Source organism: Hippoglossus hippoglossus, chromosome 21 (assembly GCF_009819705.1).
Source record: "Hippoglossus hippoglossus isolate fHipHip1 chromosome 21, fHipHip1.pri, whole genome shotgun sequence".
Lineage (NCBI taxonomy): Eukaryota > Metazoa > Chordata > Actinopteri > Pleuronectiformes > Pleuronectidae > Hippoglossus > Hippoglossus hippoglossus.
Genome location: NC_047171.1, coordinates 24791170 through 24815277, shown reverse-complemented (window position 1 = coordinate 24815277; position 24108 = coordinate 24791170). Strand labels below are relative to the sequence as shown.

Sequence of the window (24108 nt, the reverse complement as noted above, 5' to 3'; positions counted from 1 at the left end):
AACTATCATTCGATTTACATAAAAATGTCCCCATGTGATCTGCAATTGATAGCGTGGACCGTAATGAGCAAGTAGCAGGCAAGGATCAACGTTGCGTGACGGACGCAGGAAGTGAAGCATTTATCCTTCCCGCAGTGCGCAAAACGCATGCAACGCGGAGACGTGCTCTTGGTCATTGAACGCTCTCTCCACTAACCGCAACAGGCTTCAAAATGCCTGTGCTCGGGCCCGTTAGTGCTACAACGTAGCCCTAGTTATTATTATTATTATTATTACATTACATTACATGTCATTTTGCATGCCCTATATGGCAGTGGATACTCCGGCTCCCGTTAGCAATGTGCGGTTTACGTTTAATGTGCCCTCTATTCCGACACAGTCAGATACCAGACTAGTTTACAATCGCTGTACTTTGCTCGGACTTCCTGCATCCAACTTATCCAGTAGCTTCTCCAGCAGTTTACTGGCTTTGGAACCCAAAACACTCAGCGAACTGGGGATTTTACACTGGCAAGACCCAGAGTCCTACACAGCAGCGGACTCTCCTACCATCATCTTTAGTGAGATATGGTTAAACTCCACTGTTCCAGATGACGCCATTCGTATCGATGGGTTAACAACATTCCATGCCGACAAGAGCCACGCTCTCAGCGGTAAATCTCAGGGAAGAGGTGTATGTATTTACAGTAACAACAACTGGTGCTCCAACACTGAAATTGTCTCAAGCTACTGTTCAGAAGATATAGAGTTCCACCGCTAAAATGAAGACCATACTACTTGGCTGGTCAAGGACCACATAACATCAAGACTCCCTGCAACACTCGACCCACTCCAGTTTGCATACCAACCTAACCGCTCCACTGATGACCCACGACTGGTGCTGTGGTCAGCTGTGGCTGAGGGGGTAGAGTGGTAGTCCTCCAACCAGAAGGTCAGCGACTCGAATCCCAGCCCATGCTGAAGTGTCCTTGGGAAAGATGCTGAACCCAGAATGGCCTCTCATAGATGTTGATTGCATTTAGTGGAAGTCGCTTTTATCCAATACACTTAGTGCACTCAACATCAACATTCAATGACATGTAATGTAATATAATGTGCCAAGTAGGACTCGAACCACATAATCAGGTTCGCAGATGACACAATAGTGGTAGTGGGCCTCAGCGACAATGACTCAGCCTTTAGAGAGGAAGTGCACCAACTCGGTGTCTGGTGTGACAACAACCTGTCACTGAATGTCAACAAGACAAAAGAGAACACTGTTGACTTCAGGAGGAAGCACACTGTACATACTCCACATACAATCCATGGTAACGCTGTGGAATCAGTGACAAGCACCAAGTTCCTGGGACTACAAACACCATTTCCCTTGTCAAGAGGGCACAGCAGCATCTTCAATTCCTGCGGCGGATGAAGAGAGCAAACCTCCCCTCTCCTGTCTAATTTCTACAGAGGCACTATAGAGCATCCTGACCAGCAGCCTCTCAGTCTGGTATGGCAGGTGCACTGCCTCGGAGTCCCTCCAGAGAGTGGTGAGGACGACAGAGAAAATCATCAGAACCTTCCTCCCATCTATACAGGATCTACACCGGACACGCTGCCTTAGCAGAGCCGCCAAGATAGTCAGAGATTCCACCCACCCCGCCCCGTTTAACCTTCTGCCCAGACTCACCAAGAGCTTTTTCCCACAGGCCTTCAGACTACTGAAAAGAACCAGGAAAAGAGATCACAATTATCCTATAATAGCCTCTCTACACTGGCTTCCTGTTAAATTTAGAATAGTCCTTAATAATATGGCACCATCATAGATATAGATTCTCATGAGAGAGAATGACAAACCTTTGTCAGCTGCTGGGGCCTTATATGTAATCAACCCAACATGTAAGGGCAATGTCTGCATTGCCCTTAAGGGTGTGCGATATATATCATCTACGATAATATCGTAATTGTTGTTTTAACGATGTGCAAGCTCAGCACGCTCTGCATGTCAATACATTTGGCCGCTTTAGATGATAGCATGGCTCCGTCAAATCTCGCTCTGCCTCCTCCGACAAAATTTTACTGTGGAAAATTCTAGTGATCACGCTTGTCCAAGGTCAGATTCATCAATATGAGCTGTTGATTATATAAAATAATTATGAAGCTTATTCATGATCCCAGTACCTGAGGGAAGTAACAGCGCACACACAGACTCTGTCTCTCTCTCTCTGTCTCTAAGCTGACATCTCTGACTCGCTACAGTTCAAAAGTTGATTTGTTTGTCGTCACAATATCAACACTGATCATCACATAATGATCGATTCTTTTATTAATGAGTGAGAGTGTCTCTCACACACTCTCACACACACACACACACACACACACACACACACACACAGTGTGATCGGGCACATGTGTAAACTCAGTCTGGGTAAAAACAACCGACTTTATAAACTTAGTAAATGTATGTGGAGCAGGAGGTGGCGGGAAGCGCTCCGTTTGGTTTGACGCAGTCGGCGCTGCGCACAGCGTGAATGATAGAGACACAGAGGAGCAGTAAAGGAGCAGAGACACTAAAGACTGTAAAGAAATAACTTTTCACGGTCCAAACATGTAAGAAAAGACCCACATTAACACTGTAAGTGGACTTAGTGGAGCTGTGCATGGCTCCCTGATGTCTGCCCCGGACTTGGTGGTGCTGTGACCGGGCTGTGCGCCTTCTCCCGTGCAAGAAAAGGAGCGTCTGGCTACATGATTTACTCTAGGCACTAGACATGAGCGTGCACTGGCCGTGGTATTATGGCTGTGCTGAGAATTATCCCCTGTAATCTTAAAGCACAAGTACTTAGGAGCATAACCATTAATAATATTGAACATATGATTCAGCTTCTGTTGTTCTACTCTGAGCTGTACTGGTAAATGGTAAATGGTCTGTATTTATATAGCACTTCTCTAGTGTTGATGACCACTCAAAGCACTTTACATTACAGTTTTGCCATTCAACCATTGACACACACATTCATACAGTGCATCTATGGGCAGCACTGTTTTCTATAAAGGGCCATTGGGGGTTCAATATCTTGCCCAAGGACATTTCGGCAGGCAGATGGGGAAAACTGGGATCGGGACGCCGACCTTCTGGTTGGAGGATGACCGCTCTACACCCTCAGCTACAGTCCTACTGTTTTGAATTCCTCATTGCCAATATGAGTATGAGGGGATGCAAGATTTCACGAAAAGAAAATAACATTATTTTGTAAAATCTGCAGTTTCTTTCAAAGTTTGGTTGACAAACCACTGTACCAAGCAGAACATGCATAATACGATAGTTTGATGGCACACTTAGATAACATTTTAGCAGCAATAAATTCACAGCAAAGTGACCGGTCCAATCACTCCTAAATATCAATCAATCAATCAAATTTAATTTGTAAAGCCTATATTCACAAATCACAATTTGTCTCATAGAGCTTTAACAAGGTGTGACATCCTCTGCCCTTAACCCTCAACAAGAGTAAGTGATAAAAACTTTTAACAGGGTAAAAAGAACATAGAAACCTCAGAGAGAGCCACATGTGAGGGATCCCTCTCCCAGGACGGACAGAAGTGCAATAGATGCCACGTGTAATGGAGAACAACAGAAAGATAAAGGGTATTTACAGCATTGATTAGAATAAACAGTTTGTAGCATAATGGAAGGTAAATTAATTGATGGATTATTGTCAGTAATGGTATCTGAGTAGACATATTGTATATCAAGTCTAATCATAGTCCACGGTCAGCAGCCACCACGATCAGGATTCACCATCATGATCAGATGCCACCAAATATGAGACGCTGAGCAGGAAAACCTGGTTTGACTTACAAAAGTTGATAACCAGCTTGTGACCGCTTAGCCTGACTGCGTTTGTTAAATACACCAGGATAACTGAAAAATATCCTGGGTATGTTGAATTAGCTTCATACTACAGGCCTCTGGACTTGAATGTAATTATAATAATAATAATAATAATAGTAATAACTAGGGCTGCAAGCAGCACTTACAGGCCCTCGCACCTCGCACGTGTCGGGACCAGCCAAGGCCGGACACAGCAACGGGAACCAGACTTAGGAAAACAGCTCAGTGCATTTTGGGCACTACAGAAAAGCTAAGCGCATCACTTCCTGTGTCCATCATGCGGCGCTAGACCACGCACACAAATCAGAATTAAAGTTGTCATACGAGACTTACTTCCTGTTACCAGTAGGTGGCACTATGACTGAAAACTAACAATTTGAATGTGAAATATCATCAAGTTCGTATTGCTTTTCTGAGCACATTTGAGGTATATATTTTAAACCAGCTAGGAGCGTAAGAGTGTAAATAATGAACTTGTTTATTGTTAAATTCCTGTTAAACGTGGGACTATAACCATAGTTTTATTGTAAGTGTTTTATTTTGAAAATCCACAGCGGAAGTTTGTGTCGTACTAAATTCGGTGCATTTTGCTTATCTCTCAGTAGCAAACGATCACACGCTGTGGTTCGAGCGGGGACAGACTTTTGACCAACTTGCCATTAATTCTGCACAACTGTGTTTGTGTGTTTGTCCCATGTGTTGCAGAATAAATCGGTCCAACTTCTCCATACAATGCTGACTCCTGTGAAGTGCATTCAAATAGCAGCAGAGCAATATAGAGAACGTAACATTGGTGCTGTGAACCTCGGTTCTCTTGCTGGATGGTGGTTACTTTACCGCCAATCTGGGGATGGTTTCTATTGCTGCTGATCTTCTGTGTGTAATCAGGTGGAGCTGAGTGCACATTGATTAGATTTGTTTGCTGATCATCTGTACTTACCTTTTTGCATTTTGAGTGTTTCATCTATATTTCTGATATTATACATTTTTCATTCGATTTTTCATGATAAGTGTTATCAAGGAGGATATTAGCACACCCCGTGGTTTTGGCAGGGGTAGAGGAATGTTGAGTTCTTCTATGTTCTTGCAGTTGGAAAATCCTGTTCACGACGTGGCATTGTTACGGGGGATAGTCAGGTTACACCAGGGTTCCCTTCAATCAATAGGGATGTAGCCTCTCCCCTAAGTCGCCCTGTATGCATTTCACATGAGTCTCGACACAATAGTTCTACTATTCCTAGCACTGATGCCCTTGCCACTGAGATTTTCAATCAGATGGGAGATGCGATTCAGCAGGTTAGTCAGAAGGTAGTACAGAACATTATTGCCCAACTTAGCCCATCTGTTAGTACCCCTCTAACCAATGGTGCCACTTCTCCATCCAATGCTGACATGTCAACTTCAAACATGCTTGACTCCTCTCATGTGCAGCTTGTGTCCCACAGAAAACTGAAAGATCCCCCATGCTTCAGAGGGGACAGCTCTGACCTTGTTTCTGTGAGAGAGTGGGAGGGCCTCATTAGGGCTTTTATTAAGAAAGGTAACCTGAGACCCTGAGGAACAAGCCAAGAAGATCCTTGTTCATCTTAGAGGCAAAGCCAGAGATGTCGTCAGGTTTGGTACCAGGAACAGTGACATAGACATCACCCATGACCCTGAGACTATTTATGGTCTCCTACTGAGGCACTTTGACTCTGCCCCATGCTCACTCCTCCCATTAGCAGACTTTTATACCACTCTGCCTGAGAAAGGTGAGGATGCATTTCACTACTGGCTCAGGCTGCACCATGCCGTAGACCTTGCCATTGAACGTCTGAAAGAGTAGGGCAAGTCGCTTGACTGTCCTGGCACTGAGGTAACACGCATGTTCATAAGAAACTGTCCCTCTCCTGAACTTTCTATGACCTTTCGGTCGAAGACAATGGACAAGTGGACTGCTCATGAAGTTCAGGACATTTTGAGTATGAGTATGAGTATCATTCAGGGGTGACATCCACGGTGAGTAAGGTAACTAAGGAGAGGGTTACAATGTACACACAGTTCACTGCCACTCCGCCACCTACTGGGGGGCAGGGCTCATCGCAGTCGCAGGCCACAGACTGTGCTACCTTGGTACGCCTTATCAGCATGCTTGAGAAGTTGCTTCTGCAGAGACCTGTTCATTCAGGTCCAACCAGACAGTCTGGCTCATGGCGTCCCAGGATTAAAGGGTTACATGAGATGCCTTGTTCTGTCTGTAATGATGCAGCTCACTCCACCTTCACTCACTGTCGTGACCATAAGCTCTGTTTTCTGTGCCACTCACCGGATCACTGTATGCGTGCTTGTCCTGGCCGCACGTCGTCAACCACTCATCAGCAGCCGTAAAACTAATGGGTCCACACTTTGTAGAGGACAGTGTGGATTATGTTAGTGACCCTTCCAGCTGTGACAGTGTTGACTTGGAATCTTTGTATGAATCTCTTTCTTCCTTTGCACTGTCCTGAAAGACACTTTAGAAATCTGACAGCTTATTCTACACTGATGTTCGTGCAGCAGGTGGTGTTCAACTGAAAGCCATGATTGATAGTGGCTCTATGTCTTGCTCCCTAAGTGGAGCTGCTGCTTCACGTCTCTTGCAACACTGCCCTGATTTAAAGAGTTCTCCTGCTGATGACATTGTTGTTATTGGTGCTGGAGGTCATCACGTCTACCCGAAAGCAGTTTATGATTTGGAGGTGGTTATCTTTGGTTTCAAGTTGCTCATCCCTAACACTGGTCATCCCTGGACAAGCGAATTACATAATTGTTGGTAGCAATGCTATCAAGATGCTCATACACTGGATGAAAAAGTCTGAAGACTATTGGAGACTTCTGGCTGCTCCAACCCCAATGAGCAGCTGGCGTCTGGAGATGGTGTTCTCCCTTCTGAAAAATCACAAACTTAAGCTGGCACCAAAGAAATGCCATCTCCTGAAGAGCTTAGTTAAGTTTTTGGGACATGTCATCTGTGCAGATGGGGTGAGAACAGACTCTGACAAGGTGAAGGCCATTGCTGATGTAGGAGAGGAAAAGTTAATGGAGAGTGATGGTGTCACGCCTTCCCGGAAAAAGATCAGGTCCTTTTTGGGGATGGTCTTTTACTCTCAGCATTTCATCGCTGACTGCTCTGCAAGAGCCAAACCTCTGTTCAGGCTCCTTTCTGGATGGCAAGTTCAATCTCTGGCCAAGAAAGGCAGGTAGCCCAAGAAGAAATCCTCTTTCCCCCACCAAATCTTACACCAAGTGACTGGACAGCTGTGTGTCGCAAATCCTTCCAAACCCTGAAAAGAGAACTTATTCATGGTGTCACCTTGGCTCACCCTAACTTCGACGAGCCTTTCATCCTTGCTGTTGATGCTTCTTTTGATGGCTTTCAAGCTGTCTTGTCACAAGTTGCACCTGGTGAGACCGTTGCGCGGCCTGTCGCCTTTGACAGCAAGACGCTGACCCGGTCTAAGATGAACTATCCGGCGCACAGACTGGAATTTTTGGCGCTGAAATGGGCCACACGCGACAAGTTTAACCATTGGTTGAAAGGGAAACACTTCACCGCCTGGACACATAACAACCCCCTGTCATACATTCTGACAAAACCACGCTTAGATACATGTGAAAAAAGGTGGGTGGCCAAGCTGGCAGTGTACAACTTCGATCTTAAGTTCATCCAAGGAGTAAAAAAAAAAACACTGTCGCAGATGCTTTGAGCCACGAACCATTTGTCCAGTCATGTGTTGGTTACCGCTTGCTGAAAAAAAATGGTGTTGTCAGGTGTAGAGTGCAAGAGGCTTTTCGGCTGACAAACAACTGTCAGGTGGTCCAAGGCGCAAGCTCAAAGTCACCAGACTCCGGTGCTGAACCTGATCCTCAACCTGTGGGAAGTTCCATCAGCTCAGACGAGGTGCCGCTGCGCTGAGCACTCATGCTGGTTGTGGTCTGCTAGGTGCTAACCTACCACTGCCACAGCTGCCTGAGGGAGACACTTCCACTGCATTCCTCAGAGCCAGCTTTTGAGTCTTCAGGAGCAAGACCGAACAATAAGCAGGATCCTGTTCTATGTGCGACGTGAGGCAGCATTTGAACCGGACAGCGTCAGTAAGCTCCTCAGACACTGTAAAAAAGCTAATAGTACAATACGTCATTCAGGGTAAAAAAAGACCACTGGCTCTACAAGAAGCTGTCCCACTTCATTGTGTCAGACGTCCTTAAGCCTCAGATTCTCCTTGGCCTCCACGACAATGCTGGTCATCAGGGCCGTGCATGAACCCTTTCCCTTGCCAGGGAGATGTTTTTCTGGACTGGCATGGAAAGAGATATCATTATACAAAGATGTGAGAGATGTATTGTTGGTAAGACCCTTGAACTTGAAGCCCGTGAACCCTTCAAAAACATTCTGAACCAATGGAACCGGTGTGGATTGACTTTTGGACCCTGCTAGACTGAGTGACAAGTAAACAGTTGATGTCTTGGTCATTACCGACCGTTCTCCAAAATGGCACATGCTTTCCCCTGTCGAAGTCAATCTGCAAAATACTTTGCCCGCCAATTGTGGGATGACTTCTTCTGTGTATATGGGTTACTGAGGATCCATTCGGATCAAGGGGCCAACTTTGAGAGCAGGCTTCTAAGGGAACTTTTGGAGATGGCGGGGGTGCGGAAGTCACACACCACACCTTACCAACCAATGGGTAATGGCGTTAAAGAATGCTTATACAGGACCACCGTAAATGAGAATGTCCTGGGGTCTCATTTATAAATCAGTGCGTGGGATTCATACTAAAAGTGTATGTGCGCACAAAAGCCGGAAATGGCGTACGCAAAAGAATATTCCGATCTATAAAACCGTGCGCACGCACACCTGAATGCAATGTTCACTTTATAAATCAAAGTCCATCTGGGAACGTTCGTACGTGGATTTGCCTCCAAGTCTGCCCTCCACACGCCCCCTTTCAACCATAAATGGTCAATGCAAAGCACTTCATGAATATTAAATTATGATGCTGACCCATGGGTTTCCACCATGAGTCATGAAAGAGTCACGGCATCAAGCGATTAAAAGGGGAAGCAAAACTTTCTGACACTGACATCGAGGTGTTTGTTAGTGAGGTGGAGGTGGAGGTGAAGGGACAGCAGTGATGTCACTAATAAAGAAAATACACTGCTGATACTCTGCTGCTGCTGTGGATAATACAATGTGTGAGAGTGAGTACGATAGAAAGAACGGAGCCTAAAATAAAAACAGATCCCATTCAAAGGTGGAGGCAAAAAGAAAACCCCTCTCAGAATTTGAGGGAACTTGTTGTATTGTCTGTTCCTATTTTAATCATCCAAAACTGCAGGATTATTAAATTCAGAGACAGCTGTGATGTCCTCAATCTATAGAATTTAACAGAATTATAATTATATGCTCGTGTTTGTACTGGGATGGTTCGGTTCCATCGGTCGATCTGTGTGATACTGGACTCAGTTCAGCACAAAGATCACAGATCACAGATCAAAAGAATATATATTAGCTGATCAGACATCGCTGAACCCTCGTTTCCTCCTCATCCTTCCATTCGCATGCATCAATCACGCAGAATCACGCACCAGTGTCACGGCATTATTTATATATTTAGAGCAACCAGACCGATTACCTCACATCAGTGGATCCTAACCTCCGCTCTGGGATATTATTTGGAAAGTGAATAGTTTTTCTTCATTTCTTGGAAGTGATCTCCAGTGCGCTCTGTGTGCTCTGTTCGCCTGATGGCAAAGTCACGTTCACTGCAGCGATCTGATTATACATGCACAGTGTTAGAAGATATTATTAAAAACTATTTATGACTCGGCTCTGTAACTCTGCTGTTCAATGGAATCTGAACGTAATTTGCTGTAAGTTGTTTTATATATTTTTCAATTAAAAGGTTTGTGTGGAAGAGATACGTTGCGCGAGCACAACTAAAGCTGTTGGTTTTAATGTAAATGATGAAGTGGATCAATAATCTGGCTTCAGTTCACCACCTCACGTCGGCATCGCCACTTTCCCGTCTCCAAAATGTTCGTACGCATGGGTCAGAGTTTGCGTGGAAATGTGTACATTTTCCCGTCAAGTTTGTTTTTATAAATCCCAACGTTTGCTTTAGAAGTGGCATGCGTATGTTTCAGGCCCCGTTTTTTGCGTACGCAACAGTTATAAATGAGAACCCTGGACAGTGGTAACTGTCTCTTTATGAAAGTCAATATTGTCGGGTTGGGCTGATGGCTGACAGACATTATGATCTTTAGCACAGCATTGTGATCCCGATCCCCAAAGACATGTTTTACAACAGAAAATGTCAAACACCAGTGCTATTCTTAAACACTGCCTGATAAATGTGTTCAGCGATCAGATAGTATCTCCTTTAGGACATGAAAGGAGGAAAGCTATTATTGAATCATATAACATCGGAAAAAATGTGTAATGTTTGAATGGAAATTTTCCCTCCATTGCTTGTAAACATTGCTTGTTTGTCAGATGTTTGCACCGTCAATAGGAAACCAAGATAAGCCGTGCGCAGGATGATCCCCCTACACTAAAAGTAAACAATGTTAATAGAAGGGAAAAAAAGTGTTAAAAATGGGTATTAGACCTAATCCCATTTCACCCCTTGGCCCTACCCCTTGTTTTTTAGGGTTATCTTGCCCCTTGAAACGGAGTCACAAGGAGTAGTGGTTGAAGCCTCCCCCTAAGAATTGGGACAGCCTTTCAAGAAGCCGTTACATCATCAGTAGTCGTCGATGTGAAAATACGGGATTATTATGCAAAAAAAGAAAGCTAGCATGCTAATGCAGGTATGCTAATGCTAGCGGGCTCGCAATCTTTTTTTTTATGTTGCTGTGAAAAAAGTGACCATAATACATTTAAATGATATAAAACTAAGATATTACAATCGTTATCGTAAATTTTTAATCCTTATTAATGGAGAAAATACTACATTTTTGGGTCTCTCTCGCAGCTTGCCGGTGATTCGAAAAGCATTCTGGGTACTCCTCCATTTGAAGTGAGGGGCTGAAAAATCTCCGTTTGGAGGGGTATAGAGCCCTACCCTCAGCCCTACCCCTCCGTCCCAACAGGTATTGGGACAGCCTACCCCTGAACGTGAACGCGCAAAACGAAGGGGAAGGGCTAAGGGGTAGGGCCAAGGGGTGAAATGGGATTGGGCCTTGGTTGTTATTAGGATTACTTGGTAATTAAAAAGCTTCAGGTAAACTCTAAGGGTGATCTATAAAGTGCAAAGTAATGTCATCTAAAACACTGGTCAATTGGCAAAAGAGTCCATCGGCCATCCGGTGGACTGAACAGATGTTCTGTCAATCAATGAATCAATAAGTTTTCAATACCTCTCTGTGTTGTGTGGCATGGTGGGGTCGATGGACACCATGGCTCCAGAGGCATCCAGCAAGGAAAGATTAGTGTTCCTGCATGAAGACAAAAATGAATGTTGTGTTACTGGATGTTGAATTTAAGATATCGTGGATGTGTGTCTACAATAGTCTCTAGCCAACTGTGATGATGACACAGCTCCTTTCCATTTCATATGCCCGCTTGATGTGCAGTGACTCAGTGCAGTGTTCTCCTAAACAATAGGTGTCACCACTGAGAGAAGTACAGCTACAATAAAAAAGGCAAAAAAGGGGAAGAAACAGAACAGAACAAACTTTTCGTTTTGAAGGTGTTTAGATTACACTGACCCAATATGAAGCCAACCGATTAATCCTGTAGGAGGAGTTTGTTAAAGTACAATGCAAGGAACTGGTAAAAAACAAGCAAATATTGTACATTACATTCAAAATGTCCGACTTCCTGCAGGGTCTAGGGCTTTTTTTTTTTAAGTCTGGACATGGTACATATACCTACCTACAGGGATGCTTCATAGAAATTTTATAGGGGGCGCTATCTAGCCATTTTTGCCACACATATATGCAAGACCCATATTGGAAGTAAATGTTTGTCACTTCCGATATGTGTGATGAGTTTTGCGACTTTTCGCGCATGTTTAGCCCTCCAAATGTGTGAAAGTTAAAACAACTTCCTGTTTTGCTGCAAAACATTGAAATTTTTATAAATCATTGACATTTTTCTTGGGAAATAAAAGGCTTGTTAAATACTGCCTCGGGCTTGTGCATACTTCTTTGCCTTTCCATAGTTTCCTGCAGAATACCTTACCAACAGTCTCTGCAATCTTCATCCGGGAACAGCAAGCATAAACTACACTTTAGAAGGACCAGTAAGGGTATTTGTAAGGGGGGTAAGGTAAATAAGGTAAAATAACATTTGTTATAAAAGGGGAATAGATGCTGGGTTGCTGGGTTTTGAGTAGATAATGGTAACCGATTTGTAATGTTTAATGTGTAATGCCCAAATCTGGTCGACAATATTGTTCAGTTTTATCTATGCTTTGTGAGAAATAAAGCATAGATAAACGTGCGTGCGTGTGTTTTACCTTGGCACACCCAGTGCTGTACAGAACAGTTCCTTAATGTCATACGGGCTGCAGAATCTACTGAAGACCACCTGAGGGAGAACAACACACATATTCATAAAAGACAAGGACTTAATTTATAATTGATGACCCAATAGTTGACTTGCAGTGGATACAATTAAAATATCTACAACATGGTGGCACACTGAAAGGCAGAGAAAGTAAAACATAAAAAGAAGTTGATGTTTATTCAAATAAGGTATATTTGGAATTTCATTTACAATGGGTTATCAGGGATTTACAGATGAGTATCATTAAACTTTTAACAATACAACAACTCAGATACTGCCTAATCCATTGGGTATGTTTATTGTAATCTCAAAATATATATTTTTTAAAGAAATGATAACAAACAAATTAAAGGGACAGTTCACTGAAATATATAAAAAGTGTGGTGATTCAAGTGTCCGGAAGCCCCGAAATTCATCAACTCGAAACTCATTTACACCACCGGAAAATTGCACACACTCTCGCCCAAGGGCACGTGCGGGGGTGACATCAAAACCAACAAACATCAACAAAAAACCCAAATTCAATTACCACACACATGAATATCGAATTAAATAGTTAAATCTAGGAATTCCAAAATAAAACCTTATGGGTTGAACTGGCCTTTGACCTGCTGCTTTGCCTTCAAGATGGTTTTGATTTCCTGAACCACATAAAGACTGCTCTGATGCAGCCTGCCCATTTATCAATTTATGTGTAATGTAATGTAGGTAATGTGGCCAATTTTCTGCACCACACACTTAAATTTGTGTGCTAAGAATCCTATATTTCGGACGTGTAGCCTCTTGATGGCAACATCCATATTGCCATCAGATGCAGCTAAAATCTTGCATGGATCGATGTCGAATGTTTTATTTTGGGGATGAGTACCCTGCTCATCTAGAGAGCTGAAGAGGTCATTTTGATGCTGATATTGTGCTGGAGACATTGTTTGGCTGTGATGATTGTTGCGAGACAAGTTTACATATTAAGTCAAGGCAAATAAGAGAAAAGATGCGAATAGACACAAATTCTGCATCTCTCACCCCTGGCAACATGCATGATGCAACTTGCAGGAGCATTAGACTCAAAATTCATGTCTATTGCATAGCGAGAGACACAGCACCTGGAGAAGCAAGTGAAAGTCCCCGAGCTGTGTGCTCTTCCGGATGGCCTTGTGGACCCACAAACAACAGCGCTGGCTTCTCCGGAGTTTCCATAACACATATACCACAGCAGTTACTTCAGCCAGTAGTCCCTGTCTCCTCTCTTCCGCTGGCTTCCTAAAGTGTTTCCACACTATGTAAAACGCACTGTAACAGTAGACCATACCACAGGGCTCTCACCACAGCAGCCAGAGACAAACCATTCGGGTTTTAACATTTTTATTTAATCCAGACACACTTCAACAAACATAAATAAACTTCAACTTAAAGCAACTAGCTTTACAGCTCAGTCCTTTCAAGAGTTTCAGTCCTCCGTGTGTCTGAGTTCCAGAGTGATCACTCCCGAGGCAACGCAGACGCTGCCTTTTAAGCGTGAGGACCAATCCGCTAACATCTCTCACCTGTGCTGATTGATCCTCTGTGGTGCAGGTGAGCGTGCTCTCCCAGCCCCCTCACCTCCACATACCCCCATCACCAACTTCAGGCCAGGGAGCCATCCGGCCTGACCTACTCCCCCCCCCTCCCCTTGGACCAGGAGAGGAAGCCAGCCTACCCACCGAATCTCTCCAGAGGTCGAGCAGATGGGCGTGGTCGTGAGCAGCGTCTCTCCGGAGGACGGGCAAGTGGGCGACGCCCCACAGGCGCCCTGGCAACAGGTACAGGGCCTGAAGGCGTCGACCTCTCCGCAGACGAGGGACACGGGACAGGGGCTGCAGGTGTTGGCCTCTCGGCCGACGAGGGACACAGGCTGCAGGTGTCGGCCTCTCCGCCCACGAGGGACACGGGACAGGGGCTGCAGGTATCGGCCTGTCCGCCGACGAGGGACACAGAACGGGGCTGCAGGTGTCGGCCTCTCCGCCGACGAGGGACACAGAACGGGGCTGCAGGTGTCGGCCTCTCCGCCGACGAGGGACACGGGCTGCAGGTGTCGGCCTCTCCGCCAACGAGGGACATGGGACAGGGGCTGCAGGTGTTGGCCTCACCACCGACCTTGGGGTAGGAACTGGAGCAGGGGGCGTGGGAACAGGAGCAGGGGATGCTGGCTTCACCGCCAGCCTTGGTGCATGAACAGGAAGGGGCTTGGAGACAGGACCAGGCGTGGAGACCGGAGCATCCGTCGGCATCACAGCCGACGCACCCTCCACCAGAATCTGCGACACGCCTTTCCGGAGCTGTGCGGGGACGCGGAGTCGGAGCCCTGCTCGCCGTCACCTCCAGCGCCGCACGCGGACGCAAAATCTGGGCCGCGCTCACCACCTCCTTCAGCGCGGTGTGGCAGGCTGGAGCAGGAGCGGGTCCCGACCGGGCCAGCTGACGCTCCCTCAGCGTCGGCAATGCTATTCACCAGAGGTGGCAGAAAAGTGAATGTGAGCAGAGCAATATTGCTACACATTTTGGCTTGCAAGTGAACTGCCCTCTTCGAAAGCCTTGACCATGGAGGGTAATGTGTCCTTGGCAAGGTGAGATTGGATGCCACTTGAGTGGTTGAGAGAATTGGCTACTAATGACCACCTATTTAGTAAAGGAAACAAAGATAACAGCTAAGAGGTTAGTGTCTACTGAAAGAGTTGGAGATTGATGATTGTTTTAAATGTGGAAAAAGAGTCTTTGGTACTGCTGATCTTACAAAATGTTTGTTCGTATCAGGCCATCATGAAATACCAGGGGTCTCATTTATAACCGTTGCATACGCACAAAACGTGGCCTGAAACGTACGTATGCCACTTCTCACGCAAACGTTGGGATTTATAAAAACAAACTTGACGGGAAAATTTGCGCATTTCCACGCAAACTCGGACCCATGCTTACGAACATTTTGGAGACGGGAAAGTGGTGGTGCAGACGTGAGGCAGTGAACTGAAGCCAGATTATTGATCCACTTCATCATTTACATTAAAACCAACAGCTTTAGTTGTGCTCGAGCGACATATCTGTTCGACACAAACCTTTTAATTGAAAAATATATAAAACAACTTACAACAAATTACTTTCAGATTCCATTAAACAGCAGAGTTACAGAGCCGAGTCATTAACAGTTTTTAACAATATCTTCTAACACTGTGCATGTATCATCAAATCACTGCAGTGAACGTGACTGTGCCATCAGGCGCACAGAGCGCACTGGAGATCACTTCCAAGAAATGAAGAAAAACTATTCACTTTCCAAATAATATCCCAGAGTGGAGGATATGATCCACTGATGTGAGGTAATCGGTCCGGTTGCTCTAAATAATATATCTGCAGCTATATGTTTTTATTTATTTCAAAGTGGGCTACCTCTTATTTTATACATTTCCCACAAATATGGGGAGGACTCAAATAGGCCTGCATAGTTCTGTGTTTAATTTATTTCAAAGTAGGCCTACACATGCCAGTGTATTTTGTTCTCCTCTTCATAAGAGTTTAGTGTTTTCCTTTGTTGTAAGAGTTAAAAATAGCAATAAAATGTCAACAGTTTGCTTTATTGTCGTTCTATAATTTCATAAATGCAACCAACTATATATAAAACTTTATAAGCTGTGTTATCAAATATGTTTTGCGGCTCCAGACAAATTTTATTTGGGGGAAGAGGGGGCAAAATGGCTCTTTTGATAGTAAAGGTTGCCTACTCCTGCGCTAGGAGCTATGAGGTCATGGCTTGAACCCATGGCTTGTACCATTGTATTGTATTAAAAAATAGCAACAGTCATTAGAAAATAACTGAGTGGGTTAGCATTTTCTTCTCTTGCCTGTACTTGAGCTTGCCAGTTAGTTGCACAGCTAATACTGAAAAAAGCAGCAACAGTATAAGTGTTATTATGTTACGTATAGTGGTGCACCGATGTACCGGCCGTATATCGGTAGCGGCCGATATTCGCCTCGTTTACTGCCATTGGCGTATCGGTAATAAACTTGACTTTCACCGATAACATTGGCCGATGTTCTCCCATCCACCCCCCTGTTAAACCTTTGTGCGGTTCACATGGGCTGCGATGCGCCGCGCCAGCGCCCTTCACCGATGGTTTCGGCGTGCGAGCGAGCATATTGCGCCAGGAAACAGACTGAAAAATGATTTTAAACGATATAAATTACATATTTTATATGATATAAATGATCAAATATGCATCCCATACTTTGTATTCCCCTTCTGTTGTCCTGGAGTTTTAATTTTCCCAATTTTCCCAATCACATAATTAAATGTCCCCCTCTGCCCATACACTACAGCCACACAAGCAGTCATATAGATAAAAAGAGAGAGGGGGGGGGGGCTAAAGGCTTGCTTGGAGAATACGTCATTTACCCCCGACACCCGACATTGAACGGGTTACATACAACAACAAGCGGAGAATCGCGGGCTGACCGGCGCGGAGAAATGCGGGTCCGGTGTGCACATGCGCAACATGTACTACATACAAACAGCAGAGACAATGTCGGCAGCGTCGGCTGTGTGGGATTTCTTCACTGTCTCAGAGAAAGATCGCCGTTTAGCAATTTGCAAGACATGTTCAGCCGACATTTCAAGAGGGGGTAATACCACCAAGGATTTCAACATGGCATCTAAAGTTACACTTGTCACTTTTTCTGTTTTTCATATTATTCAAGTAATAAACAAATATCGGTATCGGCTATCGGCTAGATTGTTGTTTTAAATATCGGTATCGGCCAAGAATTTCCATATCAGTGCATCCCTAGTTACGTACTAATGTCATCACTAAGCTCAATTTTTAGCTGAGCCTAACGCCCAGGCTACACTGAGTGCATGAACAGTTTGTGTGCGTTGTGGAACGTCTTGCTTTTTGTTTCAGTGCCCACGTTATCAAGTTAGAGGCATGTGGGTCTCAGGTGTATAAGATGCACTGCTCTTCTGGAGACTCAGAGTCTTGCCTTTTTTCTCCGCATGCCTAAAAATGGACGGTGAAAATTATCTTTCACCACAGTTTCAATGTCTATCTGTCGAACATGTCAAATAATACTATTCATATATGCAACACTTTAATGTTTCCGTTGACTATATCCATTCAGACGCACGGCTTCATATCATGGAGTCAAGGCATTTATTTGAGTACATAGGGCTACTTTTAATCAAGGAAACAAAGTAGTCATACCATAAACTTCATGTAGCAGTTCCGCAGCAGGCACGCAGCAGACATGCTCCCTGTGTAAACAACAGACACAGCAGATCAGCAAGGCTGCCGTCACGTGCTGCACACGCACCCAGTATGGCCTGGGTGTTTGGAATAATTCAGAAATCAAATAATAATTTCTGTCAAATAATCCTTAGTTTTATTTCTAATATTTTTAAACATATATGGCTGCACAACACAATTTGATGACAGTGAAGCAGTTCACTAAGCCCGCTATCTAATGCCTTGGTAAAAAAATTGGCCCGAAACTAAACTTACTAGCCGACCACTGCTATTGGTTTCTGAAATATAAGTAATTTATATAACTATATAAGTAAATTTTTTTAAACATTTCATCTGATGTGATGTACGTGTTTATCTGCATATATGGCGGGGGATTCTTTCCCGAGTGGTCTATCTGATCGGGTTGTATAACCTCCTCTACTGCGGTCCTCTGTGTGTGACTCCCGGGTGAGAGCCAGTCACAGCCCGGCAGGACAGACACATATTTCTCCTTTCGCTGGTATTACTGCCTTTCTAGCTATCGTTGATGTGAAAACATCAGAATTCCACACAGTCAGAGAAAGTTAAAGTGTGTGTCCTGCTCATATAGTTCAGTTATAAAATCCTGCACAGTGTCACTCCTGCAGCTGCTGACAGCGCAGGTGAAACATCTGACACAGACACAGACTGATACAGGAGTTCATGTGGCGCTCCTGTAGGATTCAGCCCTGTAGTGTTTATTTGCATATAGATCGGGGAAGAGAAATCAGAATATAAGTGGTCACTTGGATCACCCAAGACGCATGTTAATCAGGTGTAAACAGAGCCATGGACTCCGTGATCAGAATCGGTATCGGCCAATACTACTTCAAACGGCGATCGGAACACCCTTACTGATTACTATTTTCAGCAGCAGATTAATGAAAAATGTACTGTTAGTGTTTCTGGCAACAAGAAGGGACATTGTGGCTCACTGGTATGTTCCTAACAGTTATTGGGTAGTATTAGAGCTTATATATTGCATTGTAAAGAAGACGTCTGATGAGAATCTGAAATGTCCTAAATTGTGAAGACGACCATAGCACCACCCCCAATCCTAATTTAATTTGTTTTGCCCCTCTACTTGTAATAAATCTAATTTTAAAAAACTGTTTTTTGGTAGGCTCTAGTCTTCAGTCTTGCTTATTCTTATGTGCAAAACACACTAATTTCCAAATAATCTAAGACATTTGTCAGCTTCTTCTGCTTATCTTGTGCTTCTAATTAGATTGCAGTAGGGTATTTTGATTCTCCCTCCTTCTCAAACTACAGAATTTGAAAGTGGAGCAATGTGCCACTGGAGAGAAACTCTTGAATCTGAATATGCAAGATTCCCAAGAGCTCTTTACTGATGAAATAATGTTCAAGACTGTAATTGGATATAACAAATGTTTTGTGTAGTACAGAAAGAAGATGACCCAAATAGATAAACCTGACATTTGAATGTGATGGCATAGAACACCCCAAACAGCCAAGGTGCAGGGAGAGATGGCATGACAAGATTTATCAGTGTAACCAGAGGCAGGGGTGGGGGCGGGTTTAATGAGGGCTGTCAGGAGGCAAAAGGAGAGATGATTGTGGAGGAGGTGAGAGGTCAAATAGCACTTCAGCAGTCTGACACTGGCAGCCATCACATGTGGAAGAGACAGGAACTGATGGAGGTCAGTGCTTTAGAAACACCGACATCGATTTATATATCCTACAAGGTTTGAGTTTTATGTAGTCAGGAAAGTTGAGCTGATTCTAATTTCTGTAAATTCCCTAAGCATGAAATTTACAACACATTCTGCTGGTGTTACAATTATAAGTGCATGGAAAAGCATAAGGACTAAGACTCAACTAACATGTTTCTCATGATCTGCTAAATCAATTAACAGATAAATTGAATACATTTAGATAGACTAGATTTAGGTAAATAATCATTTGGTGTATAAACAAGTCTGGAGATAGAAAAAAATCACAATTTCCTAAGACCCAAGATGGTCTCGACCTTGCTTAGTAAAGTTCATTGAGATAAAATCTTTATTGTTATTTGGTGCTATACAAATTAAATCTAATTGAATATAAGTAATTTTAAGACAAAAAAAATGATGATGATGAACATGATATAAAAAGATAAAATCATATTTATATTTCTATATTGAAAGAAATATGTCTTTTAGAAAATGATAACATCCCTAGAACACTTAAGTGCACTTTTACTGATGAAAAAACATGCGTTGTATAACTTTTTGGTTATACGGCAGTTTAAGTCCTTGGTAGGATTTAAATCACAGTGTTTATTTAATTACATTCTCCACATTAATAACCATTGCTAAACAAATCCATGCTCTAGTTTTAAAATGCTGGGACTGATTTCAATAACAGCCTTTCCCTTGATTTTTGTTCAGATTCTTCATCATTACATAGACATATTGCTGCATTTGACCTTCAGTGTGTAACTCTGACCTAAAAGTAGTATGTTAAAACCCAAAACCAAGTCTGTTACACAGCATAGACAGGAGCTGATCTAAGCAGCCTTACAACAAGTGACTACTGAACCAATGAGACACAAAACTCAATATTATTAACAGTCAACACAGCAGGTTTAGCTGGTGGTGAGGCATCAAATGCAATCACTCATTCCTGGAAAAACACACACCCGACCAGAAGATTTAAATAAAATAAAGAGAAATGAAAAAACCAAAATGTAGCCTCAGCACTGAACTATACTGTGCATAAAATGTTGGCTAGTATCATTTTCCAGTTTCCAGACAGTTAAAAAAAAACGTCCTTGCTTGATACACATAAAGCCATATGACCCTTATACAAATGTTAATCCTCTCACCCTGCTGGATTTTTTTTTTTACAAATTGTGAAATTGTGTGCATGAGGAAATTACATGTATTTTGTGAAGCGGACAGCTACACACTCTGTGAACTCCATAAAGAAGCCACAACGCAATAAATGCAAAGTGCTGGTGAGGTATAAACCTCATTATATGGCCTTTTATGAGCTGCTGTCCCTCCTCCATTGGTTTGTCAGTGTCAACAGAGCTCTGACATTCTCTGTCTCACAAACTCCAGTCTGGAGAGGGACAGTGAAAACTCTTAGCATTTCAATGTTTTCACTTCAGGGTGGTTGTGGCTCAGGAGTTAGAGCAGTCTTCCTCTAACCAGAAGGTTGGTGGTTCAATCCCAGCCTTCTCATAGAGAAAAGTGCGTAAAACTGTACTGTAAAGCACTTTGAGTTGTCATCAAGAATAGAAAAGCACTATATAAATAAAGACCATTTACTGCCCTTCACTGTCAATGAGTAATAATAACTCCACAGCGGTGGTGGGGGGGGCTGTGAAGGCATTACAATCTTTTTTTGATTTCAGATTGAAGTTGGCAATTCTTTGATATTGAACAAAATAAAAAGGTTAAGAAAAGGGATGAATAAAGTTCAATCTAAGATAAAATGTTGACAGCTGTTGCTTTTCCAACAATTAATTTGACCCACTCTGTCAAAATCCTAAAATTCTATGTTATTGTTTTGAACACTTCAATCTTTACAGACGTTGATCTCATAAGAACTGAAATGTTGAGCATTTCGATTTTTATGCAATTCAAATGGGAGTTGCAAGATTTCCACTGTGCATGCTGTGGATTTTAAAGGGGACATAGCATGCAAATTCCACTTTGTTAGTGCTTCTACAGATTAATGTGGGTATCTGGCATGTCTACCAACCCAAAAACTCTGGGAAAAAAACACTCGCGCGTTTTGTTATGGTTCCTCTAAGTCAGAAACGTCATGCTTGAGTGACTCGATTGAGCTTCCTGGGTTTTGTGTCGTAACAAGGTACTGGAAGTCTCCCTACATGGTCTTGGCCCCCCCCCACCTCATCCCCCCCCGCCCCCCCACACTCGTTACGCCGGGTTTACACCGGACGCAGCAAGGCTGCGAGGCAGCGCAGCGCCGTTCTCAAGCGCGCAGCCGCCTGGCTGTTCACACGGGACGTGCATTTCTCCGCGCTGGTCAGCCCCATAGACTGTATATATAAGGTCAGCCCGCGATTCTGCTTTCTCCGCTTGTTGTTGTACCTGTTGAATGTCGGGGTTCGGGGGTAAATGATGGTCTTCATAGCCCCCCCCCCCACCCCTCTTTCTCTCTCTGTCTGTCTGCTTGTGTGCTTGTAGTGGATGGGCAGAGGGGGACATTTAATTATGTGATTGGGAAAATTAAAACTCCAGGACAACAGAAGGGGAATACAAAGTATGGGATGCATATTTGATAATTTATATCATATAAAATATGTAATTTATATCGTTTAAAATCATGGGGGGAGAGGGGGGAGGGGGGAGCTGGCTCATTAGCATTTAAAGGAACAGGCACTCAAAACAGGTCACTCTGTGGAGGGCTGTTTTATACAGGGTAAAAAGGGTGCTGTTTTAAATGATCCTTGTGGTATTTTGACCAAAGTATGTTACAGACATTTCATTAAGACCCCAAGGAACCATATCAACTTGTGGTAAAATGGGCATGCTATGTCCCCTTTAAGCAACTCTGTGATATTTTATTCGTTTCATTTGTTCAACCCTCAGACACACAGTAGCCCTTAAATAGTTTATGGTCTACTTAAAAGTACAATTTAGGTGACTTCATATGACTGCTGTTCAGGGTGTCTATCAAGGTTTTACCTATATATTTTTGGTAATTTTACCGACCAGGCTGCTACATTTGAGAGATATTGTTTGCAGGGCAACAAAAGTGAGATAACCCTATATATTTACTAAGAACTTTAAAAACAATAACCATTACTTGTAGATTATGAAATTAATAGCCTAATAACACAACCAAAATATATCAAAAAACTAAACCATTTCCAATCACATTTAATTTATTCAATATTGACAACATTAATATTTCTATTCTAAATAATGACGTTTTATAGATATGTATTAAATATTTCGTTGTTTCGAAATGCCTACTTTCTAAAGTTAGATAAGATATCACATTTTTAAAATTCTCTAGATGATTGGGTGCCTACCGGATGACTAAGATAAATTTCATTTATTCTATGACAGTGACATCCAACCTCCACTCTGTATGTTTTGTACCTTCTGGATCCTGCCATCCACGTCCAGGTAGATGACCCGATAAGAGGAGGAAGCAGAGCCCATAGTCCACCCTCTGCACGGCGTCAGCCTCTGACTGTGAGGTTCCTGCTCCGGGCTCCGTGCCGCCGCTCCAGTCCTACGCCCACCGTCGTTCAAAAAAAAATCAGGAGGTGAAAAGTGAGTCAGCGGTCCGACATTTAGCCCGCCAGTCTGTCTCTCAAACACAAAGACATGCAGTATCTCTTTCTAAAGGGTCTGAGCCTTCTCTGTCACCTCGCTATCGGGCTGCATCTGTTAAAGCCTGTGCACGCGGGTCCCGCCTACTTCAGTCACTTAAAAAATACACACACACACGCGCGCGCACGCGCACACACACACACACACACAGTGGTGCGAAGTGTTAAAGTGTGTGAATTCATCTTAATAAATATTTCAAACGGAGCTGTGTCCCATGTGCTCCGTGCTGCCTCAACCCTCGGTAGTAACCACCTGTTTTACAATGAATTTTAATGCCAGGTGCAAATGAGGTATGAGGTATGAGTTATAGTTATTTTCAAGACAAAAGCAATTGGTAATTAGTATAGTTAAAGTAACCATCCGTTCAACAATCAAAGCTCATATGGCACCTATGGGGTTAATAACGAATCCTTGATTGCTTCATAAATTAGATTATTTTTCAGTGCAGAAAGAGGCAGCCACTGTAAATTTTAAAATACTGGAGGAATGTTCTCATATTTCTTGATTGTACTTAACTTCTGTGCAGCAGCATTCTGCACCATTTGGACTCGGTAAAGGGAGTATGTATCTGCTAGGACCTGCCTACGTGACTACGTCACGGACTACGCAACAGCCTGTCCATTTGTCTCGACTCGACCTAGCATGCATGGCTAACGTGGCTAAGATGAGCCGCGATAAACGGTCAGAAGTGTGGCTTCGCTTTAAAAAAAGACAACAACAACAAGGCAACGTGCAATGCATGCGGGAAGCTCACCAAACATTTAAGGCAGCACGACATCGATCTGAAAGACTGTTCAGCGTTTAATGTCCTGCGGTCCCGAGCCTGAGTGTGTCATCTTCAGCTAGCCCTAGTACTGTAGCACCTCGCTAGCACCTCCAGGGAGAGCGAGCCGTGATGGCTCCATGGTATTCAAGGGAAACCTGACTAACATGACTTGTATGATTTATGTCAGTAGGTTTCATATAAATAAGATATACTACAAGCAGCTCAGAGTTATTATCCACAAATGGTTGAACTGTTGAATTTCCACTGTGTTGTTATAGAACATATGAGAGATTAATATTTATCAGAGATCTTAAAGTTGACAGTTATTG

General features: G+C 43.4%; 1 protein-coding gene across 3 annotated transcripts in view; it reads right to left on the bottom strand.

Annotated features, from left to right (window-relative positions):
• pde9a (phosphodiesterase 9A) overlaps window positions 1-23078 on the bottom strand; it is a 93345-nt gene extending 70267 nt beyond the window's left edge. The window contains exons 1-3 of one of the 3 annotated variants that reach the window (XM_034573384.1): window positions 22777-23078; window positions 12358-12428; window positions 11255-11332 (exon numbers count right to left, since the gene is read on the bottom strand). In XM_034573384.1, the coding sequence (XP_034429275.1) occupies window positions 11255-11332; window positions 12358-12428; window positions 22777-22839 (212 nt within the window). In that variant the 5' untranslated portion in view covers window positions 22840-23078. The remainder of the gene's footprint in view (window positions 1-11254; window positions 11333-12357; window positions 12429-22776) is intronic. The other 2 variants (XM_034573385.1, XM_034573383.1) reach the window with 2 other exon arrangements.
• Between the last annotated feature and the right edge of the window lie 1030 nt (window positions 23079-24108).